At 42.5% G+C, this 25,543-nt stretch overlaps 1 protein-coding gene across 1 annotated transcript in view; it reads left to right on the top strand.

The window, feature by feature from the left end:
• LOC118402723 (MAM domain-containing glycosylphosphatidylinositol anchor protein 1-like) overlaps nt 1-25,543 on the top strand; it is a 416,200-nt gene that overhangs the window by 201,917 nt on the left and 188,740 nt on the right. Inside the window, exon 5 of the mRNA XM_035800916.2 lies at nt 18,094-18,290. Coding sequence (XP_035656809.2) covers nt 18,094-18,290 — 197 coding nt within the window. The remainder of the gene's footprint in view (nt 1-18,093; nt 18,291-25,543) is intronic.

The raw sequence follows: 25,543 nt of genomic DNA, 5'->3' as shown, positions 1-25,543 counted from the left end.
ATCTACTCAGAGGACCGTTTATTAGTATGTTTTAATCACTCCTATATAAATAGTATATTATCAGACACTCAACAAGGTCTGATTTCATTATTACAAAAAGAGGATCCAAGTGGTAAATATAAAGATAGTCCATTAAAAAAATGTAAGGCCTCTTACACTTCAGAGTTGTTATGCAAAGATTCTAGCAATATGCATAGAATTGAAAAGTTATTGTCGGATATTATTCATTCTAATCAGACATGTAAATGCCTGGAATATTTACATTTTTAGAATCTCTTCTAAAATGATTTAAAGTTATAGTAACCCTAGGTGTAAAAGAGTAAATAATGGCTACTTCTCAGAAAGTTTTAGACTTTCAAGAGGAGTAAAACAAGGTTGTCTACTCTCGGCATATCTATTTATTATCGGCATCGAAATGTTAGCTGTTAACTTCCGGTTCCGGTTCCGGTTGGAGCGAGCGGTCGCATTCGCACTTCGCTCTGCAGGTTGTATAACTTTTTATAACTTTTTCATTACATTTCATTATAGTACAACGGTTGATTTGTCTAATCTTAGCAATTCTTCTTAGCTAGCTACATAGCCGTCCTTGTATCAGAGATAATTGCATAATTATCGTATTTCGTCGCCCTAACGTAGCCTTCACTGCTATTCGCCCAGGAGCTAGCTAACGCACACAGATTAGCATCACTGTAGTGCTATTCACTCAACTGTACGAATTGATTAGTTCAGTGTTAACTAGCTACATAGCTGTCTTTGTTTCCAAGATAATTGTGTAGTTTAGTGTGTGTAGCCTTGGAGTGATTATCTTAATTCACTGAGGTTCGCTAGCCAGCTATTTGTCGTCCTTAACGTAGGAGACTCTGCTAGCTAGCCAACAGCTAACTGCTAACAGCTAGCCAACGTCTGCTGTTTTGAATTCAACAACCCGGTCAGGTGGTTTCACATTTTCGTTTCATTGCAGTGCAGCGGTTTGATTTGTTTGATCGTGGCTAGCTGCATAGCCGTCTTTGTTTCAAAGATAATTGTGTAGTCTAGACCGATTCCCTAGGTTAGCTAGCCAGCTATTGTCGTTCTTTTAACTCAACGTAACGTAAACAACACTGCTAGCTAGCCAGCTAGCCCCCGAATAGCAGCACTGTAGAATTATTACACTCAACGGAACGACTTGATTAGTGTAGTGTCAACAACGCAGCTACTGCCAGCTAGCCTACTTTAGCAGTACTGTATCATTTTAATCATTTTAGTCAATAAGATTCTTGCTACGTAAGCTTAACTTTCTGAACATTCGAGACGTGTAGTCCGCTTGTCATTCCAATTTCCTTGCATTAGCGTAGCCTTTTCTGTAGCCTGTCAACTATGTGTCTGTCTATCCCTGTTCTCTCCTCTCTGCACAGACCATACAAACGCTCCACACCGCGTGGCCGCGACCACCCTAACCTGGTGGTCCCAGCGCGTACGACCCACGTGGAGTTCCAGGTCTCTGGTAGCCTCTGGAACTGCCAATCTGCGGCCAACAAGGCAGAGTTCATCTCAGCCTATGCCTCCCTCCAGTCCCTTGACTTCTTGGCACTGACGGAAACATGGATCACCACAGATAACACTGCTACTCCTACTGCTCTCTCCTCGTCCGCCCACGTGTTCTCGCACACCCCGAGAGCTTCTGGTCAGCGGGGTGGTGGCACCGGGATCCTCATCTCTCCCAAGTGGTCTTTCTCTCTTTCTCCCCTTACCCATCTGTCTATTGCCTCCTTTGAATTCCATGCTGTCACAGTTACCAGCCCTTTCAAGCTTAACATCCTTATCATTTATCGCCCTCCAGGTTCCCTCGGAGAGTTCATCAATGAGCTTGATGCCTTGATAAGCTCCTTTCCTGAGGACGGCTCACCTCTCACAGTTCTGGGCGACTTTAACCTCCCCACGTCTACCTTTGACTCATTCCTCTCTGCCTCCTTCTTTCCACTTCTCTCCTCTTTTGACCTCACCCTCTCACCCTCCCCCCCTACTCACAAGGCAGGCAATACGCTTGACCTCATCTTTACTAGATGCTGTTCTTCCACTAACCTCATTGCAACTCCCCTCCAAGTCTCCGACCACTACCTTGTATCCTTTTCCCTCTCGCTCTCATCCAACACTTCCCACACTGCCCCTACTCGGATGGTATCGCGCCGTCCCAATCTTCGCTCTCTCTCCCCCGCTACTCTCTCCTCTTCCATCCTATCTTCTCTTCCCTCTGCTCAAACTTTCTCCAACCTATCTCCTGATTCTGCCTCCTCAACCCTCCTCTCCTCCCTTACTGCATCCTTTGACTCCCTATGTCCCCTATCCTCCAGGCCGGCTCGGTCCTCCCCTCCCGCTCCGTGGCTCGACGACTCATTGCGAGCTCACAGAACAGGGCTCCGGGCAGCCGAGCGGAAATGGAGGAAAACTCGCCTCCCTGCGGACCTGGCATCCTTTCACTCCCTCCTCTCTACATTTTCCTCCTCTGTCTCTGCTGCTAAAGCCACTTTCTACCATTCTAAATTCCAAGCATCTGCCTCTAACCCTAGGAAGCTCTTTGCCACCTTCTCCTCCCTCCTGAATCCTCCCCCCTCCCTCCTCCCTCTCTGCAGATGACTTCGTCAACCATTTTGAAAAGAAGGTCGATGACATCCGATCCTCGTTTGCTAAGTCAAACGACACCGCTGGTTCTGCTCACACTGCCCTACCCTATGCTCTGACCTCTTTCTCCCCTCTCTCTCCAGATGAAATCTCGCGTCTTGTGACGGCCGGCCGCCCAACAACCTGCCCGCTTGACCCTATCCCCTCCTCTCTTCTCCAGACCATTTCCGGAGACCTTCTCCCTTACCTTACCTCGCTCATCAACTCATCCCTGACCGCTGGCTACGTCCCTCCCGTCTTCAAGAGAGCGAGAGTTGCACCCCTTCTGAAAAAACCTACACTCGATCCCTCCGATGTCAACAACTACAGACCAGTATCCCTTCTCTCTTTTCTCTCCAAAACTCTTGAGCGTGCCGTCCTTGGCCAGCTCTACCGCTATCTCTCTCAGTATGACCTTCTTGATCCAAATCAGTCAGGTTTCAAGACTAGTCATTCAACTGAGACTGCTCTTCTCTGTATCACGGAGGCGCTCCGCACTGCTAAAGCTAACTCTCTCTCCTCTGCTCTCATCCTTCTAGACCTATTGGCTGCCTTCGATACTGTGAACCATCAGATCCTCCTCTCCACCCTCTCCGAGTTGGGCATCTCCCGGCGCGGCCCACGCTTAGATTTGCGTCCTACCTGACAGGTCGCTCCTACCAGGTGGCGTGGCGAGAATCTGTCTCCTCACCACGCGCTCTCACCACTGGTGTCCCCCAGGGCTCTGTTCTAGGCCCTCTCTTATTCTCGCTATACACCAAGTCACTTGGCTCTGTCATAACCTCACATGGTCTCTCCTATCATTGCTATGCAGACGACACACAATTAATCTTCTCCTTTCCCCCTTCTGATGACCAGGTGGCGAATCGCATCTCTGCATGTCTGGCAGACATATCAGTGTGGATGACGGATCACCACCTCAAGCTGAACCTCAGCAAGACGGAGCTCCTCTTCCTCCCGGGGAAGGACTGCCCGTTCCATGATCTCGCCATCACGGTTGACAACTCCATTGTGTCCTCCTCCCAGAGCGCTAAGAACCTTGGCGTGATCCTGGACAACACCCTGACGTTCTCAACTAACATCAAGGCGGTGTCCCGTTCCTGTAGGTTCATGCTCTACAACATCCGCAGAGTACGACCCTGCCTCACACAGGAAGCGGCGCAGGTCCTAATCCAGGCACTTGTCATCTCCCGTCTTGATTACTGCAACTCGCTGTTGGCTGGGCTCCCTGCCTGTGCCATTAAACCCCTACAACTCATCCAGAACGCCGCAGCCCGTCTGGTGTTCAACCTTCCCAAGTTCTCTCACGTCACCCCGCTCCTCCGCTCTCTCCACTGGCTTCCAGTTGAAGCTCGCATCCGCTACAAGACCATGGTGCTCGCCTACGGAGCTGTGAGGGGAACGGCACCTCAGTACCTCCAGGCTCTGATCAGGCCCTACACCCAAACAAGGGCACTGCGTTCATCCACCTCTGGCCTGCTCGCCTCCCTACCACTGAGGAAGTACAGTTCCCGCTCAGCCCAGTCAAAACTGTTCGCTGCTCTGGCCCCCAATGGTGGAACAAACTCCCTCACGACGCCAGGACAGCGGAGTCAATCACCACCTTCCGGAGACACCTGAAACCCCACCTCTTCAAGGAATACCTAGGATAGGGTAAGTAAGGGTAAGTAATCCTTCTCTCTCCCCCAACAAGATTTAGATGCAAGTGGCTGTTCCACTGGTTGTCATAAGGTGTATGCACCAATTTGTAAGTCGCTCTGGATAAGAGCGTCTGCTAAATGACTTAAATGTAAATGTAAATGTTAAAATCAGATCCAACAATAAAATCAAGGGGTTTGAAATCCAGGGATTAAAAACAAAGGTGTCATTGTATGCTGATGATTCATGGTTAATTTTAAATGCAAAATTTGGATCCCTCAGGATCTATATCCGTTTTTACAAATCTCTGGATTACAACGAAATTATGATAAATACTATATTATGTAGGTTACCAATAAAATGGTCTGACGGTGAGTTGGTATTTGAGTAAGGGGGGGGAGCATTAGCTCCTCTTCCCGGGGTCCACACAAAACATGACATACAGACATACAGTGCATTCAGAAAGTATTTAAACCCCATAACTTTTTACACATTTTGTTACATTACAGCCTTATTCTAAGATGGATGAAATACTTTTTTTCCCTCATCAATTTACACACAATACCCCATAATGCAAAGCAAAAACAGGTTTAGAAATGTTTGCAAATGTATAAAAATAACATGGAAATATCACATTTACATAAGTATTCAGACCCTTTCAGACCCAGCGATTACAGCCTCAAGTATTTAGGGGTATGATGCTACAAGCCTGGCACAGTGTTATTTGGGGAGTTTCTCCTATTATTTTCTGCAGATCCTCTCAATGTCTGTCAGGTTGGATGGGGAGCATCGCTGCACAGCTATTTTTAGGTCTCTCCAGGGATGTTCAAGTCCGGGTTCTGGCTGGGCCACTCAAGGTGATTAAGAGACTTCAGGTCAAACAGTTCCATCTTGGTTTCATCAGACCAGATAATCTTGTTTCTCATGGTTTGAGTCCTTTAGGTGCCTTTTAACAAACTCCAAGTGGCCTGTCATGTGCCTTCTATTGAGGAGTGCTGCAGAGATGGTTGTCCTTCTGGAAGTTTATCCCATCTCAGCAGAGGAACTCTGGAACTGTCAGAGTGACCATCAGGCTCTTGGTCACCTCCCTGACCAAGGCCCTTCTCCCTCGATTGCTCAGTTTGGTCAGGCGGCCAACTCTAGGAAGAGTATTGGTGGTTCCAAACTTCTTCCATTTAAGAATGATGGAGGCCGCTGTGTTCTTGCGGACTTTCAATTCTGCAGACATTTTTGGGTACCCTTCCCCAGAAGGGTACCTCCACACAATCCTGTCTTGGAGCTCTACAGACAATTAATTTAACCTCATGGCTTGGTTTTTACTTTGACATGCACTGTCAACTGTGGGACCTTAAATAGACCGGTGTGTGCCTTTCTAAATCCTGTCCAATACATTTATTTTACCGCAGGTGGACTCCAATCAAGTTGTAGAAACATCAAGGATGATCAATGGAAACAGGATGAACCTGAGCTAAATTTGGTGGGTCATAGCAAAGGCTCTAAGTCAAATAGGGGAGGGGTGTTGGGCCGTGAGCTGTAGATCTGTTTTGCTGTCCAATTGAACAATATGAGATTGAACAGAGTTACATGCAATAATGGCTCTATATAATACTGTACACTTTCCATTTTATTTGGACTGGCAAGCCAGACAAAATTAACAGGGCCCATTTTATATAATGAATATGAATTTCGGAGGGAATTATATATAATTTATTATATATTAAAGCATTAGATCTCTCACTAAAGGGGTCATTCATACAAAAGTTATACTTAAATCTGATTAAAACTGATTCACTCGCTAAATTAGTAAGAATGTCTCTCCCTTTATTCAGATTACAACCTCTCACTTTCGGTTATTTGAAAAGTTAATAATCTCAAAAATATCGCTATTTTAAAAAACAAACCATAGAAATATACAGTGGGAAGAACAAGTACTTGATACACTGCCGATTTTACAGGTTTTCCTACTTACAAAGCATGTAGAGGTCTGTAATTTTTTATCATAGGTACACTTCAACTGTGAGAGACGGAATCTAAAACAAAAATCCAGAAAATCACATTGTATGATTTTTAAGTAATTAATTTGCATTTTATTGCATGACATAAGTATTTGATCACCTACCAACCAGTAAGAATTCCAGCTTTCACAGACCTGTTAGTTTTTCTCCACTCATTACCTTTAATCAAACTGGATGGACATCAGAAATAAATGGGAGAGGTTGAGGGTAGAGGAGGGACTAAAAACAAATAAAATATCACTTTTAAAATATATTGTGTCTGTAAAATGTATATATTATGTATAAGATGGAAGTAGACGCCAAAGTGCATTTGTTTGCTCCAATTAGGGGAGTGTGTTAGGGTTAGTGGAAAACAATAAGGGAAAATATATTTTTAAAATATATGTAATATATACAGCACCAGTCAAAAGTTTGGACACACCTCATTCAAGAGTTTTTCTTTATTCATACTATTTAATACATTGTAGATTAATAGTGAAGACATCGACACTATGGAATAACACATATGGAATCATGTAGAAACCAAAATAGTGTTGAACAAAAATATATTTTACATTTGAGATTCTTCAAAGTAGCCACCCTTTGCCTTGATGACAGCTTTGCACACTCTTGGTATTCTCTCAACCAGCTTCACGAGGTGGTCACCTGGAATGCATTTCAGTTAACTTGTTGTAAGGGGCAGTATTTTGATGTTTGGATGAAAAACGTACCAACATGAAACTGACTATTTCTCAGGCCCAGGATCTAGAATATGCATATCATTCTCGGATTAGGATAGAAAACACTCTAAAGTTTCCAAAACTGTCAAAATATTGTCTGTGAGTATAACAGAACTGATATTGCAGGCGAAAACCTGAGGACAATCCAGCCAGGACGTGCTGTTTTTCCTGAAACCTCTCTGTTACATTGCATGCCTTGCCTCCATTTAAAGGCATATCAACCAGATTCCTTTCCCTATGGTTTCCACATGGTCTGAACAGTCTTTAGACATAGCTTCAGGCTTTATTTTGATCAAATAAGCACGAAAGATCACATCGCGTCAGTGGATGGCTGGGTGCCAGCAGCGTTTTGCATGCGCCAACAGAGTGGAGCAGACATTATCTCTCTCACTCCTATTGAAAAAGCTACGGTCCGGTTGAAATATTATCGATTATATATTGTAAAAACAACCTGAGGATTGATTATAAAAAACGTTTGTTTCTACGAACTGTACGGATACTATTTAGAATCCTTTCCCGTCAATCCTGCTTGAGCCTGTGGATTTCTGAACATAACGCGCCAAACAAATGGAGGTATTTTGGATATAAAAATAATCTTTATGGAACAAAAGGAACATTTATTGTGTCACTGGGAGTCTCGTGAGTGCAAACATCCGAAGATCATCAAAGGTAAGCGATTCATTTAATCGCTTTTCTGACTTTCGTGACCAATCTACTTTGCTGCTAGCTGTTTGTTATGTTTTGTCTGCTGAGAGAGATGTCCTTACATAAACGCTTGGTATGCTTTCGCCGAAAAGCGTTTTTACTACATTGCACTTGTGATTTCATGAAAATTTAATATTTTTAGTAATTTAATTTGAATTTGGCGCTCTGCAATTCAGAGGATGTTGACAAAAATGATCCCGCTAACAGGATGGGTGCGTCAAGAAGTTTTAACAGGTGTACCTTGTAAAAGTATTCTGACCAATTTGCTGACAGTTCGAGTCAAAAGTTTGGACACACCCACTAATTCCAGGGTTTTTCTTTATTTTTGTACATTTTTTTACATTGTAGATTAATAGCAAAGACATGACCACACTGTCTGTGTGGGTGGACCATTTCAGATCTTTAATGATGTGTACACCGATGAACTTAAAGCTTTCCACCTGCTCCACCGCGGTCCAGTCGATGTGGATAGGGGCGTGCTCCCTCTGCTGTTTCCTGAAGTCCACGATCAGCTCCTTTTGTTTTGTCGACATTGAGTAAGAGGTCATTTCCCTGGCACCACACTCCCGGCCCTCACCTCATTATCTGTCAGCTGTCTCGTCATTGTTGGTAATCAGGTCTACTACTGTTGTGTCTTCTGCAAACTTGATGATTCAATTGGAGGCGTGCGTGGCCAAGCCGTCATGGGTGAACAGGGAGTACAGGAGGGGGCTGTGAAAGGACTTTTGTGGGTACCCTGTGTTGAGGATCATCGAAGTGGAAGGGTTGTTTCCTATCTTCAACACCTGGAGGGAAACCCGTCAGGATGTCCAGGACCCAGTTGCACAGGGCGTGGTTCAGACCCAGGCACCCCAGCTTAATAATGAGCATGGAGGGTACGATGGTGTTGAATGCTGAGCTATAGTCAATTAACAGCATTCTTACATAGGTATTCCTCTTGTCCAGATGGGATAGGGCAGTGCGATGACGATTGTATCATCTGTTGATCTGTTGGGGTGGTAAGCAAATTGAAGTGGGTAAGGTAGAGGTGATGTGATCCTCAACTCGCCTCTCAAAGCACTTCATGATGATGAAGTGACAGAAGTGAGTCTTACGGGGCGATAGTCATCTACTTCAGTTACCTTTGCTTTCTTGGGTACAGGAACAATGGTGGACATCTTGAAGCAAGTGGTAAACACTCTAACCAGCTGGTCTACACATGCTATGAGGACTTGGCTATGGATGCCGTCTGGGCTGGCAGCCTTGCGAGGGTTAACACGCTTAAATGTCATACGCAGGTTGTCCACAGAGAAGGAGAGCACAGAGTGGCACTGTGTTATCCTCACAGCGGGCGAAGAAGATGTTTAGCTTGTCTGGGAAGCAAGACATCGGTGTCTGCGACGTGGCTGATTTTCCCTTTGTAGTTTATGAATGTCTATAGACCCTGCCACATACGTCTCATGTCTGAGCCGTTGAATAGCGACTTCACTTTGTCTCTATACTGACATTTTGCCTGTTTGATTGGCTTACGGGGGGAATAACTTCTTTGTTGTTATTCTGCAATTTTCACAATCACCTCGCCATGGTTAAATGCGGTGGTTCACGCTTTAATTTAGCACGAATGCTGCCATCTGTCCATTGTTTTTGGTTAGGGTAGGTTTTAATAGCAACAGTGGGTACAACATCTCCTATACACTTCCTGGTAAACTCCTGGTCCCCATATCTGTATAATCCTCAATGTTATTCTCAGAGGCTAAGTGGAACATATCCCAGTTTGCATGATCAGAATAATCTTGAAGTGTCAATTCTGATTGGTCAGACCAGTGCTGAATAGCCCTTAGCATGGGTAATTCCTGTTTGAGTTTCTGCCTATAGGAAGGGATGAGCAAAATGGAGGCGTGATCAGATTTGCTGAATGGAGGGCAGTGGTAGAGAGGGCCTTGTAGGCATCCCGGACGTTGGAGTAGCAGAGGTCGAGTGTTTTAGCAGCACAAGTACTATAGTACAGTCAATGTGTTGATTGAACGTCGGCAGAGTTTTCCTCATACGAGGAAAGTATGCGAAAGTATTCACCCCCCTTGGCATTTTTCCTATTTTGTTGCCTTACAACCTGGAATTAAACTTGGTTTTTGGGGGTTTGTATCACTTTACCACTTTGAAGATGCAAAATATATTTTTTTGTGAAACGAACAAGAAATAAGACACAAAAACAGAAAACTTGAGCGTGCATAACTAATCACCCCCCCCAAAGTCAATACCCTGTAGAGCCACCTTTTGCAGCAATTACAGCTGAAAGTATCTTGGGGTATGTCTCTATAAGCTTGGCACATCGAGCCACTGAGATGTTTGCCCATTATTCAATGCAAAACTGCTTCAGCTCCTTCAAGTTGGATGGGTTCTGCTGGTGTAGGACAATCTTTGAGTCCTACCACAGAGGTATGGGCTTTGACTAGGCCATTCTAAGAAATGTAAAATGTTTCTCCTTAAACCACTCAAGTGTTGCTTTAGCAGAACCTGCCGATAAAAAAACATCATGGTGTTCTCAGGGTGATGAGATTTTGGGTTTGCGCCAGACATAGTGTTTTCCTTGATGGCCAAAATGCTCAATTTTAGTCTCATCTGAAAAGTGTACATTCTTCCATATCTTTGGGGAGTCTTCCACATGCCTTTTGCCGAACACCAAACTTGCTTGCTTTTTTTTTTCTTTAAGCAATGCCTTTTTCTGGCCACCCTTCCGTAAAGCCCAGCTCTGTGGGTACGGCTTAAAGTGGTCCTATGGACAGATACTCCAATCTCCGTTATGGAGCTTTGCAGCTCCTTCAGGGTTATCTTTGGTCTCTTTGTTGCCTCTCTGATTAATGCCCTCCTTGCCTGGTCTGTGAGTTTTGGTGGGTGGCCCTCTCTTGGCAGGTTTGTTTAAATAATGGATTTAAAGGTGCTCCGTGGGATGTTCAAACCCTGATCTGTACTTCTCCAAAACATTGTCCCTGACCTGTTTGGAGAGCTCCTTGGTCTTCATGGTACCACTTGCTAGGTGGTCCCCCTTGCTTAGTGGTGTTGCAGACTCTGGGGCCTTTCAGAACAGGTGTGTGTACATATTCTGAGATCATATGACAGATCATGTGACACTTAGATTGCACACAGGTGGACTTTATTTATTTAACTAATTATGTGACTTCTGAAGGTAATTGGTTGCACCAGATCTTATTTAGGGGCTCCATAGCAAAGGGGGTGAATACATATGCACTTTATTTCTTTTTTTTTAAACAAGTTAGTCCAAATTGGTGAAGTGAAATTAAAAAACTATTTTTGTTTATGTACATGAAATCCAAATAAAAATCCATTTAAATTACAGGTTGTAATGCAACAAAATAGGAACAACGAATAGGGGGATGAATCCTTTGCAAGGCACGGTATTTGCCTTGTTAAAATCACCAGCTGCAATAAATGCGGCCTCCGGTTATGTGGTTTCCAGTTTGCATAAAGTCCAGTGAAGTTCTTTGAGGGTCATTGTGGTATCGGCTTGAGGGGGAATATACACAGCTGTGACGATAACTGAAGATTTTTCTCTTGGGAAGTGATACTGTCGGGATTTGATTGTGAGGTATTCTAGGTCGGGTGAACAAAAGGACTAGAGTTTCTGTATGTTATCACAATCACACCATGAGTGGTTAATCATGAAACATACACCCCCGCTTTTCTTCTTGCCGGAGAGTTCTTTATTTCTGTCTGCGCAATATACTGAGAACGCAGCTGGCTGTATGGACAAAGACAGTATATCCTGAGAGAGCCATGTTTCCGTGAAACAGAGTATGTTACACTCCCTGATGTCTCTCTGGAAGGAGATTCTCGCCCTGAGCTCGTCTTCTTTATTATCTCGAGACTGAACATTAAGAAGTAACATACACGGATGTGGTGGATGGTGTGCGTGGACTAGAAGTCACTCCTAATACCTCTTCTCCACCAGCGGTGATTTGGATCAGCCTCTGGAATCAGTTCAATTGCCTTGGGGGGTACGAACAAGGATCCGATTCCAGAAAGTCCTATTCCCGGTCGTAATGCTGGTGAGTTACCACTCTGATATTTAAAAGTTATTTCTGGCTGTATGTAGTAACGCAAAATATTTCCTGGGCTAATAATGTAAGAAATACAATTCTGCAAAGTTGCTTCAGAGCGAGGATCACAGCTGCCCCATCTGTCGGCGCCATCTTGCTAGTCTGTACATAGTTAAAGCTTTCCTTATTTTTGGGTCAGTCACAGTGGTCAGGTATATTGGGATGCAGACACCGGAGCAGCACTTTCTCCATTTTGACACCATTCTCCGGGATGCACCTGAACCCATTTCGAAGTTACAGCGTCCCCTCCCCACCTCGGCTGAGATGCCACTCAGCCCCCCTCCCAGCACTCTAAAACAATACACCTGACCACTGTGACTGACCCAAACTTAAGGGAAGCTTTGACTATGTACAGTGAGCATAGCCTTGCTGTTGAGAGAGGCCACCATAGAGAAGACAGTCTATGTGCACACTACCCAAAAAATGAGGTGGAGACACAGAGACACATATTTCCCTTAGATTACACAGACCCCCAAAGAATTTGAAATAATCTGACATTTTTAAATATCTTTATTATTTTGGAACTTTTGTGAGTGTAATGTTTACTGTTCCGTTTTTGTTTATTTTACTTTTTTATACTATGTACTTCTCTTGCTTTTGCAATGTTAACATATGTTTCCCATGCCAATAAAGCCCTGAAATTGAAATTGAGAGAGAGATTGAAGATGCAGGAAAATATTGGTCCAGAAAGTGGGACAGAGAGAGAAGTGGTTGCATTACAGAAAACAACCGAGTCTGCTGATATTGAACCATTTCGGACTTTGTCCACATTCAGGCTTGAGTCCAAGCTTCAGACTCATCGTTTCCCTTTCCATCCTCCTCTTTCACCTGATCCCAGGGTGCAAAAGTTTCAGAGCCTCAGAAAAGCTGCTGATCCTGACTTTGTTTATGCCCCAGGTCTCCCGCTTCTGTCAGATCCTCCACAGCACAGGACACACACACACACACACACACACACACACACACACACACACACACACACACACACACACACACACACACACACACACACACACACACACACACACACACACACACACACACACACACACACACACACACACACACACACACACACACACACACACACAAACACACACAAGATGGATAAATTCTCGCAATTACAATAAAAGAAAATACCCCAAACCACAGGCATATCAAGCCAACACCTTCCCAGTCCATTCTCATGCAGGTGTATCAAGCCAAAACATTCCCAGTCCATTCTCATGCAGGTGTATCAAGCCAAAACATTCCCAGTCCATTCTCATGCAGGTGTATCAAGCCAAAACCTTCCCAGTCCATTCTCATGCAGGTGTATCAAGCCAAAACATTCCCAGTCCATTCTCATGCAGGTGTATCAAGCCAAAACATTCCCAGTCCATTCTCATGGAGGTGTATCAAGCCAAAACATTCTCAGTCCATTCTCATGCAGGTGTATCAAGCCAAAACATTCCCAGTCCATTCTCATGCAGGTGTATCAAGCCAAAACATTCCCAGTCCATTCTCATGCAGCTGTATCAAGCCAAAACATTCCCAGTCCATTCTCATGCAGGTGTATCAAGCCAAAATATTCCCAGTCCATTCTACAGACAGGAGAAGCCTATAGCCCACAGACGATCCGGATGACCTGATTAGCTATCCTCTCCATCTCTGTTTCCTGCCAGTGTCACCTGCCAACAGAAGAGAGAAAGAAAGGGAGGGAAAGGATGACGGTGACGGGGAAAAGAGGATAGAAGGTGCAGAGGTGTAGGGGAGCTGCACCGGAGTAGGTGGCAGTTAGATAGCGTCTCAGTGACTGAGCACGTCGTCAATGTGCCAATTAGGCTGGCAGCAAGTCATATATATATATATATATATATATATATATATGTATGTGTGTGTGTATATACAGTATATGTATATATACACACACACACACCTGTAACTTCCCCAGTCCTCATCAAATGAGCCCAATATCACCATATAGATCATATCTTAATTTGATCATCCTGTAGTTGCAATATTTTTCCTGCACAGTATGTATCGTATTCAAGGTTGAAAAAGGCTTCTGAGGTTTGTAATTTCTAGGTTTAAAGTTTCAGACTTGATTTGCCCTCACAAAAAAATGTATCAAACCCTACAAAAAATTAGAATAATTATAATCAACATAATAATTCACATTCCCTGTTGCTGCGGGATTATTTCCCTGCTGTAAGAAACTGGGTCAAATTATTATACGGTAGTAGTGGGAGCGATGGAGGGATGTAGAGGAAAGACTTTCATGGACATGGAAGCTGTTGAAATTACAACCACACTGGTAATGAGGAGATTACACTGACAGGGAGATATACAGAGATAAGATAGAAAGTACGAAATGACAGACTGAAAGAGAGAGAAGACAGTGGAAAAAGAGGAAGAAAGACAGGCAGAAGGAAAGACAAGAAAAATTAAGTAGCCTTGTCAAAATCTCTCTCACTCCCTCTCTCTAACTTTCCCGTTAGACAGCATAATATGACATTTGATTGCAGCCTCACAATGTAACATTAGTACCAATTAGACACATTTTAAGAATCAGAGTTTGTGAGATTATGTTGTGCCTACAATAGTATGTTGGCTCATAGCCACCAGCAGTCAGATGTCTCGGTCCTTGCTAGCTGGGCTACACATGTACAGTGCCTTGAAAAAGGCAAATCTCCATTTGCATTTTTCCTATTTTGTTGCATTACAACTGTAATTTAAATGTATTTTTATTTGGATGTCATGTAATGTACATTAACAAAATTGTTTTTTCACTTCACCAATTTGGACTAACTTGTTTAAAAAATAATAAAACATGGAAAAGTGGTGCGTGCATATGTATTCACCCCCGTTGCAAGATCTGGTGCCACCAATTACCTTCAGAAATCACATAGATTGCACACAGATGGACTTTATTTAACTAAGTGTCACATGATCTGTCACATGATCTTAGTATATATACGCCTGTTCTGAAAGGCCACATAGTCTGCAACACCACTAAGCAAGGGTCACCACCAAGCAAGTGGCATCATGAAGACCAAGGAGCTCTCCAAACAGGTCAGGGACAAAGTTCTGGAGAAGTACAGATCAGGGTTGGGTTATAAAATATATCCAAAACATTGAACATCCCACGGAGCACCATTAAATCCATTATTAAAAAATGGAATGAAAATGGCACCATAACAAACCTGTCAAGAGAGGGACACCCACCAAAACCCAAGGAGGGCATTAATCAGAGAGGCAACAAAGAGACCAAAGATAACCCTGAAGGAGCTGCAAAGCTTCACAGCGGAGATTGGAGTGTCTGTCCATAGGACCACTTTAAGCTGTACACTCTACAGAGCTGGGCTTTACAGAAGAGTGGCCAGAAAAATGCCATTGCTTAAAGAAAAAAATAAGCAAGCATGTTTGGTGTTTTCTCAAAAGGCATGTGGGAGACTCCCCAAAGATATGGAAGAAGGTACTCTTTTCAGGTGAGACTAAAATTTAGATTTTTAGCAATCAAGGAAAACGCTATGTCTGGCGCAAACCCAAAACCTCTCATCACCCTGAGAACACCATCCCCACAGTGTCGCATGGTGGTGGCAGCTTCATGCTGTGTGGATGTTTTTCATCGGCAGAGACTAGGAAACTAGTCAGAATTAACGTAATGATAGATGGGGCTAAATACAGGGTAATTCTTGAGGTAAACCTGTTTCCGTCTTCCAGAGATTTGTGACTGGGACGGAGGTTCGCCTTCCAGCAGGACAATGACCCTAAGCATACTGCTAAAGCAACATTTGAGTGGTACCTGTTAGACCTATAGGGGCAGTATTTCATTTTTGGATAAAAAGACGTGCCCGTTTTTAGCGCAATATTTTGTCACGAAAAGATGCTCGAATATGCTTGGAATTGATAGTTTTGGAAAGAAGACACTCTGACGTTTCCAGAACTGCAAAGATTTTCACTGTGAGTGCCATAGAACAAAATCTACAGGCAAAACCAAGATGTTTGAGTGACCAGGAAATCAACAGGATTTCTGGAGGCACGTTTTCCATGATCGCCTTATATGGCTGTGAATGCGACAGGAATGAACGGACACTTCCTATCGTTTCCCCAGGTGTCTGCAGCATTGTGACGTATTTGTAGGCATATCATTGGAAGATTGACCATAAGAGCCTACAATTACCAAGTGTCCCGCACGGTGTCTGCGTGGAAATTGGTGCGCAAAAGTCAGGTACCAGTATTTTTCCATCCGAATCAGAGAAGAATGCACGCTTCCAGGGACGGCATTTCAATGAAGAGATATATGACAAAACACCTTGAGGATTGATTCAAACAACGTTTTCCATGTGTCAGTCGATATTATGGAGTTAATTCGGAAAAAAGTTCGACGTTTAGGTGACTGAATTTTCGGTTAGTTTCGGTAGCCAAATGCATAGTAACAAAACGGAACGTTGTGTCCTACACAAGCATCTTTCAGGAAAAACTGGACATCTGCTATGTAACTGAGAGTCTCCTCATTGAAACATCTGAAGTTCTTCAAAGGTAAATTATTTTATTTGATCCCTTTGCTGGTTTTTGTGAATGTTGCGTGCTAAATGCTAACGCTAAATGCTAAGCTAGCTATCACCACTCTTACACAAATTATTGATTTTCTCTGGTTCTAAAGCATATTTTGAAAATCTGAGACGACAGGATTGTTAAGAAAAGGATAAGCTTGAGGGCAGGCATATTTATTTCATTTCATTTGCAATTTTTAGAAATCACTAATGTTGCGTTATGGTAATGAGCTTGAGGATGTAGTCACAATCCCGCATGCGGGATGGGGCGGCCTAAGAGGGGAAACAAATCCCAGTGGCAATGCATGCTCAAGTGCTGTGTCTTATTTCTTGTTTGTTTGAAAATAAATTATTTTGCATCTTCAAAGTGGTAGGCATGTTGTGTAAATCAAATGATACAAACCCCCCCAAAAAATATATTTTAATTCCAGGTTGTAAGGCAACAAAATAGGAAAAATTCCAAGGGATGAATACTTTCGCAAGACACTGTAGGATCTTCATTGTAGGCAGTTTACTACAGCAGGAAAATAATAAAAAAATGTTTAGGGGTTGATACATTTTTCTTAAGTGAAAATCAAGTCTGAAATTTCAAAGTTTAAAGAAGCCTTCTAAACCTCAAATACACTACAAGTTTTACATTTCCTGGTTGATCAAATTAAGATCCTACACCTTGATGTCCAGTTGTTCCAATGAAACAAGTCTGGACCAGGTAAAGCATTGGTAACCTAACTAGAAACTCAAAGGCAGCTATTTGAGGAAAACTAACAGACCTTTCATCACACACTGTTGAGTAGCCTTTGTGTAGAAAGATGGGTTAGGGTGCTTGTGTGTGTGTGTGAGATAGGAAAGAGAGATAATGCATTGTATACTGTACTCTTCGATCTCTTGAAGAAGAGAAGCCTTGTAACCATACAATCTTTCCTGGAATAGTGGTCTGAAACCAGTGTGTTTTATTTTTGGGATAACAGTAAGGCTAATAATGAATAGCCATTTTTTTTGTAGAGGTTGATAAATGTTCTGTTATGGAAAATCAAGTCTGATATTGTTTGGTGGAAATTACAAACTTTAGAAGCATTTGTAAATGGGCGGACTGATTTTTAGCCCAGTAGGCCTTTGGGCGCAAAATTATCATTACCTGGCTAATAATGGGGGCCTCAAGGAAAAACATTGACCAATGTCAGGGCCTTGAGGAAAAATGGTCCGGTGTGTTCAGTGGGCCGCCCCAATTTCTAAACCTCGAATACACTACAAGTTTGCATTTCCTACAGTGCAGAAAAATCTCTGCAAAAACAGGAACATCAAATGAAGAACTGGCATCTGTAGAGGACTGCTCCAACAGCACGTAAAACAGGAAGGTAGCCAAAATGACCCGAGTCATGCACGGAAACACACACACACATTTTCCTGCTGCACCTATATTTGCAGGTAACCCTGTAGTGTAGATATTTTCCTGATTCATTTGTGGAGTGTCTCAGTAATGTATAAGATACAGTAGGTGGAGACTGCGTAGTGCAGTATAACCATTGTGAAGAAGGTCTTTACATAACCTTGGAGTTTTGTATAGTATTTGGATAAACATATTCTTGATATTGACAAAGTGTGTGTGTGTGTGTGTGTGTGTGTGTGTGTGTGTGTGTGTGTGTGTGTGTGTGTGTGTGTGTGTGTGTGTGTGTGTGTGTGTGTGTGTGTGTGTGTGTGTGTGTGTGTGTGTGTGTGTGTGTGTGTGTGTGTGTGTGTGTGTTTCTAGACCTCGACAAACCCGTGCTGACAGTGCACCAGACCATCAGTGATGTGCGCGGGAGCTATTACCAGGAGAAGACGGTGTTCCTGCGCTGTACGGTCAACTCCAACCCCCCAGCCCGCTTCATCTGGAAACGTGGCAACACGCCCATAGAGCAGAGCAAGGATACCGGAGTGGACATCTACGAACCGCTCTACACACAGGTACTGTAAGAGGACCAAACACAAGCACACAAGTTCACACTCCAAATTCAGCACAAGCCATAGAACAGTATGAGTAACAATTTACAATATGAAGAAGACAGTGCTCTGATCATTGGCTGATCGCTCCCAACAAATAGGAATCCCCACCCTGTTGACTACTTTAAAATGCTGGAGGTCTTAGGTCTTCAATGGCAATGCCCGTGCTAAAATGGGTTATATCCATCTAGTCCTTTTATATGACCACAACCCGTAAGATAGAGCAAGCATAACAGTAAGCTTCTACGAGCCACTATACACACAGGTATTGGATGTATGAGGGAAACACACAGCGTATACATCATATATAACTGGGTAAAACCGTCAACCTATTGTGAATGCACAGAGATACAGCCTCCCATAGATGGGCCTAATCACAAACATACCCATGCTCACTCATCACCCATGCTCACTCATCACATCATATTGGACAAAGCAAGGATATTGGAGTGAATGTCTTTGAACCCATACAGACAAGTATAGGCACACACACTAACATTCCAGACTAAACGTAACAAACGGTACAGCAAGGATAACGTAGTAGAACATACTTCGTATACCAAACACAGACCTTATCCATGTGATGTGTTCATCCTTGAACACGTCACACTATGCACACATACACACAAGTTGAGATGACTATACTGCCTGGAGTTACCCTGGATTGTAAACTGTCATGGTCAAAACATATTGATACAACAGTAGCTAGGACGGGGAGAAGTCTCTCCATAATAAAGTGCTGCTTTGCATTCTTAACAGCACTATCAACAAGGCAGGGCCTACAGGCTCTAGTTTTGTCGCACCTGGACTACTGTTGAGTCGTGTGGTCAGGTGCCACACAAAAAGGACTTAGGAAAATTGCAATTGGCTCAGAACAGGGCAGCATGGCTGGCCCTTGGATGTACACAGAGAGCAAACATGAATAATATGCGTGCCAATCTCTCCTGGCTCAAAGTAGAGGAGAGATCGACTTCATCACTACTTGTATTTGTAAGAGGTATTGACATTTTTAATGCACCAAGCTGTCTGTTTAAACGACTAGCTCACAGCACAGGCACCCATGCATACCCCACAAGGCATGCCACCAGAAGTCTGTTTAAACGACTAGCTCACAGCACAGGCACCCATGCATACCCCACAAGGCATGCCACCAGAAGTCTGTTTAAACGACTAGCTCACAGCACAGGCACCCATGCATACCCCACAAGGCATGCCACCAGAAGTCTGTTTAAACGACTAGCTCACAGCACAGGCACCCATGCATACCCCACAAGGCATGCCACCAGAGGTCTGTTTAAACGACTAGCTCACAGCACAGGCACCCATGCATACCCCACAAGGCATGCCACCAGAAGTCTGTTTAAACGACTAGCTCACAGCACAGGCACCCATGCATACCCCACAAGGCATGCCACCAGAAGTCTGTTTAAACGACTAGCTCACAGCACAGGCACCCATGCATACCCCACAAGGCATGCCACCAGAAGTCTGTTTAAACGACTAGCTCACAGCACAGGCACCCATGCATACCCCACAAGGCATGCCACCAGAGGTCTCTTCACAGTCCCCATGTCCAGAACAGACTGTGGGAGGTGCACAGTACTGCATAAAGCCATGACTACATGGAACTCTATTCCACATCAGGTAACTGATGCAGCAGTAGAATCAGATTTAAAAGAACAGATACAAAATAAATCTTATGGAACAGCAGGGACTGTGAAGCAACACAAACATTGGCACAGAAACATGCATACACACACATACACATACGTACATATGGATTTTGTGTTGTAGATATGTGGTAGTGGAGTATGGGCCTGAGGGCACACACTATGTGTGTTGTGAATTATGTAATGAATGATTGTAATGTTTTTAAAATTGTATAACCTTATTTTTGCTGGACCCCAGGAAGAGTATATGCTGTCTTGGCAACAGCTAATGGGGATCCATAATAAATACAAATATATACAGTATACGTGTGTGTGTGTGTGTGTATATACAGCGGGGAGAACAAGTTTTTGACACACTGCAGATTTTGCAGGTTTTCCTACTTACAAAGCATGTAGAGGTCTGTAATTTTTTTTATCATAGGTACACTTCAACTGTGAGAGACGGAATCTAAAACAAAAATACAGAAAATCACATTGTATGATTTTTAAGTAATTCATTTGCATTTTATTGCATGACATAAGTATGCTTTGTAGTAGGAAAACCTGCAAAATCGGCAGTGTTTCAAATACTTGTTCTCCCCACTGTATATGTATGTGTATATATATGTGTGTATATATATGTACATGCACACAGCACTTCATCTGTTCACAGGTTAAAAATATGTGGAATATGTGACGTTAGTACAACAATTGAAAAGCATCCAACAACATAGCTGTGGGATAGTCCATTGTTGAGCCAGTATACCCCTAAATGGAATTCAAGGTTCAGCCACTCGAAAGGGACAATAGCAGCTACTGCAGTGGGACTCGATGCTTACAGACAGCAATTCACAGATTCTGGTTGCAAACAGCACACACACGCAAACTCTCGTTCATACAAACATGCACATACAGGCAGCTGTTAAACTCTGAGTCAGTCAGTACACCATCAGGGTTGGTTCGGTTACTTTCTAAATGTAATCTGTTTCAGTTACCTGTCCAATATTGTAATCATTAGTGTAACTTTGGATTATTCAAACTCAGTAATGCAATGTGAGTACTTTTAGATTACTTTCCCCTCAAGAGTCATTAGAAGACAAAAATGAATATTACCAATTGAACGACATCTATTGTAAGACAAATGTATTTTAGACTTTACTGGCCATAAATGGATGTTGCATTTTACTTTATGGTTATGTAGGGTTCTAACCCATTGTTTTTTGCTTCAGTACAGATAATACAACTTTTAGGCTATCTATTTACATATTTAAAAAATCAGATTTCCAGACAGTCCAATTAATTAAATACCCCTTGATCTTCAACAATAGGACTTGTTTTACCTGAACAAAAATGAAGGACTTATTAGCCTACGATGTTTCTGTTTTTGTCATGGGAGGACTGATTGGGCTCAAAACATCAAAACATGCTTCAAAACATGGTTGAAAAAGAAGTGCTGCTCTCATGGAATGCATTTGCAATATTTATGTATTTATTTTCTTATTTATGTATTATTTACGTTTTTGTTGGTGACACCATAGAATTATGAAATTAAACACTTAATTTAATAGGACCTATGCGTGACACTTTTATATATTGATCATTTGCAGCTGTTGAAGTCTATCAAAAGTCTGCAAGTTTAACCATGTGTCCATTAGGCCTTTGGACATTTCTTTAAATCAGCACAAATTATATTGAGCAACTAATGCCCTACTCATGGTCTTCTGATATTAAACTTATTTTTGACAATATGTGTGAAGCACAATTACCACTGAAGTTTACAAGGGAGGAACTCGCTCAAACTTTGAATCCATAGGCTGGGATACACAGTGCAACAGCACAGTTTTCACTGGCTGTCCATGGGTTGCATAAAAAAATGATTGATAGGCAGCTTAGCCTACACTTTTTCTATTCAACCGTTATTGCGTTAACATACAGTTATACACTTGTGAACAGCCATCCACAAAAAATACACAAATAATTGAGAGAGCAGCAGTTTGATTCAATAAATTGCTACTGTAGGTAGATATCAATAATGGACCTAAGTAAGTGATATCCTAACTTTAAACATCATCTATCGGAGCAGCTAACCGCTCGCTGCAGCTGTACATAGTCCATCTGTAAATAGCCCACCCAATCTACCTACCTCATCGCCATATTGTTTTAATGTACTTTTCTGATCTTTTTCACACCAGTATTTCTACTTGCACATCATCATCTGCTCATCTATCACTCCAGTGTTAATTATTATTATTATTAAGGGAGGATCAGCTTAATATTGTAGAAAGAATGTTGCTTCCAATGTAATTGTCTGCATCATTTCCAATCCCCCATATATGTTTTGTAAATATATATATATCCATACACGCATGCATACATATACACATACCTATATAGACATACATACTTTTTTAAAGAATATACCTTTATTATTATTCCCCGCAAACCCTACCACCGATCCCCCAATTGGAGTAAACTAATAAACACTTCTGATTTTACCTTCAATTTATACATCTTATACACATTTTACAGACACAGTCTACTTTACAATAGTTCTCTCTTGTTTGTTCTTCGTCCTTCCTCTATTTCTGATGTCCATCCAGTTTGTATTTGTAACTATGCTATTTCACAGAAGTTCCGAACCTATATACATTTTACAGATCCAGTATGCTTTACATTGTTTATCTTGTTTATCTTGTTATTAGTCCTAATTACTTCGCTACTATGGCCTATTTATTGCCTTAACTCTTCACTCCATTTGCACACACTGTATGTAGACTTGTGTTATGTGTAACTCTGTGTTGTTGTTTGTGTCACAATGCTTTGCTTTATCTTGGCCAGGTCGCAGTTGTAAATGAGAACTTGTTCTCAACTAGCTTACGTGGTTAAATAAAGGTGAAGTAAATAAATATCCATATAGCCCGTAGGCAACACCACTGCTGTCGTCCTTACCTTGAAGCGTTTATTCAAGTTGGTCATATAATATTTTATCCCGACAGCGGTCGCACCATTGGAAGACACAGGCTTTCACTATAGCCTACAAAATCATATTCCTGCTCTTTTCCCGCAATCCATCAAATGCATTTGGTGTGTCATCATTATGGTCTCTGACTCTTGGTCAGACTTAAACTTGGCATTTTTTCAATGCTGATTGAATGTCATTAAGAAAAACGGAGAGGTGTCATCGTTTTTTCCCACACAAATGTCTATGCGTCTTGTTATTCCCTTAAAAGGGGAGATGGATCTCAGGCCATCACTTCTAATTCACCTGTCAGAGAATCCTGGAAGTGATCATCACATTTTTCAAAGTATCTGACATCTGATTACAATATTTTAGCTGGTAACGTAACAGATGACTCCCCGACCTCAACTAGCTACTAGCATTGTTTCCTCTGTTCTCCTTTAATTGAAATAGCTGTATGGTCTGCTACAAAGGGCCACCCTGAGAGCACAATTAGCCGGAGTAGCTCTTCCCACGCTACGACAGTGGAAGAATGAGACAGGAAAAATCCCACTCAGTCATCCAAGCCTATATCCCAAATGGCACCCTATTCCCTTTTTATTGCACTACTTTCGACAAGGGCCCACAGGGCTCTGGTCAAAAGTAGTGCATTATGTAGGGAATAGATTGTCATTTGGGACGCACACCAAGGCATAGACGGGTGGAATAGGCAGCCTTGGGAATGAAGTGTGAACTAGCTTATCTGGGAATCATTATTGGAGTAGAGTTTGAAAAGCTCTATGTAGTTCTATGGACTGCAGAGACAGATGAAGCGAGGGGGGAAGCGAGAGAGCGAGATAGTGAGAGAGGATGGACAGAGAGGGGAATGGAAAGTGAAAGAGATATATGGGAAAAAAATATGGATTTGTTATTCTAATGATGATATTTCATTTGGCTGATGGTCTCATCCAAAATAAATGTTGAATCCTTTAATCAGATATATTCTCTCTGCTCTATGATATTAGGACATTGGTGTGTGTGTGTCCACTTTCAAACACTTGTTTCATGTTAATTTATTCTGTATTCGCGGTCCAAAATGACCGCCCAATTATAGCTGAATATAAATCCATAATAATACATACATTATCACCTAAATGTTGTGTTAGATCTTTTGATCAACTTAAGTTGTTGTGAACATTACAAAATGTTAACTTCTATTTGCTATTTATGACCTGTAGGCCTCATTGCCCTGAGCTCATACAACTAATTTTTGAGTAAAAAAAGCATAATCCTTGGATTATTTTGTCTATAACAAATACTCAGATGAAACGTATTGTGCTATTTATCACAGACTACTTTATGTCAAAGTTTAACAAGGACATGGACAAACAAGGACAAATGGCGCCAGAGCAGAAGGCAGACGTTTTACGCGCCCCCAAACGATTGTGCTTTTTTGTTTTTTTATCTGCGTTGTTTGTAATATTTTCTAAACTATTTTTGTACATAATGTTGCCCCTACTGTCTCTTATGACCGAAAATAACTTCTAGACATCAGGACTGCGATTACTCACCATAGACTAGCAGCATCGTTTTTCTTCTTTCACGTCTCTGACGAGCCCGAGGCGGAGGATATACGGCTACCTCGGGAACAGGCCCCTACCCCAGTGATCCGCGTGAAGAGGAGTAGGAGAAAGAGAGACCGGAGGGTGGGCTGCCTTCTGAGGAGTAGGAGTTAATCGAATAAACCCCCACTCCCCACAATTCTGCTCGCAAACATGCAATCTTTGGACAATAAAATGGAGAAGTTATTGGGAAGATTAAACTACCAACAGGACATTAAAAACTGTAATATATTTTGCTTTGCGGAGTCGTGGCTGAACGAAGACAATATCGATATACAGCTGGCTGGTTATACGATATACCAGCAGGATAGAACAGCGGTGGAGGTCTATGTATTTTTGTAAACAACCCGCCGGATACACAATATCTAAGGCAGTCTCGAGCCATTGCTCGCCTGAGGGAGAGTTTCTCATAAGCTACAGACCACATTACCTACCGAGAGAGTTTTCATCTATATTCTTTGTAGCTGTTTACATACCACCACAGTCAAAGGCTGACACTAAGATAGCAATGAATGAGCTGTATTCCGCCATAAGCAAAAAATAAATGCTCACCCAGAGGCAGCGCTCCAAGTAGCTGGGGACTTTCATGCAGGGAAACTTAAATCAGTATTACCTCATTTCTATCAACATGTTAAATGTGCAACCAGAGCGAAAAAAACTCTGGACCACCTATACTCCACACACAGAGATGCATACCAAGCTCTCCCTCGCCTTCCATTTGGCAAATCTGACCATAATTATATCCTCTTGATTCCTGCTTACAAGCAAAAATTAAAGCAGGAAACACCAGTGACTAGATAAAAAAAGGTGGTCAGATGAAGCAGATGCTAAGCTACAGGACTGTTTTGCTAGCACAGACTGGAATACGTTCTGGGATTCCTCCAATGGAATTGATGAGTACACCACATCTGTCATTGGCTTCATCAATAAATGCATCGATGACGTCATCCCCACATGACCGTACGTACATACAGGAAAAGTGTCAGTACAGGACTAAGATCGAGTTGT

This window comes from Oncorhynchus keta, chromosome 2 (assembly GCF_023373465.1).
Source record: "Oncorhynchus keta strain PuntledgeMale-10-30-2019 chromosome 2, Oket_V2, whole genome shotgun sequence".
NCBI lineage: Eukaryota > Metazoa > Chordata > Actinopteri > Salmoniformes > Salmonidae > Oncorhynchus > Oncorhynchus keta.
The sequence above is the reverse complement of the archived record's forward strand: the minus strand, read 5'-3'. Positions and strand labels throughout refer to the sequence as shown.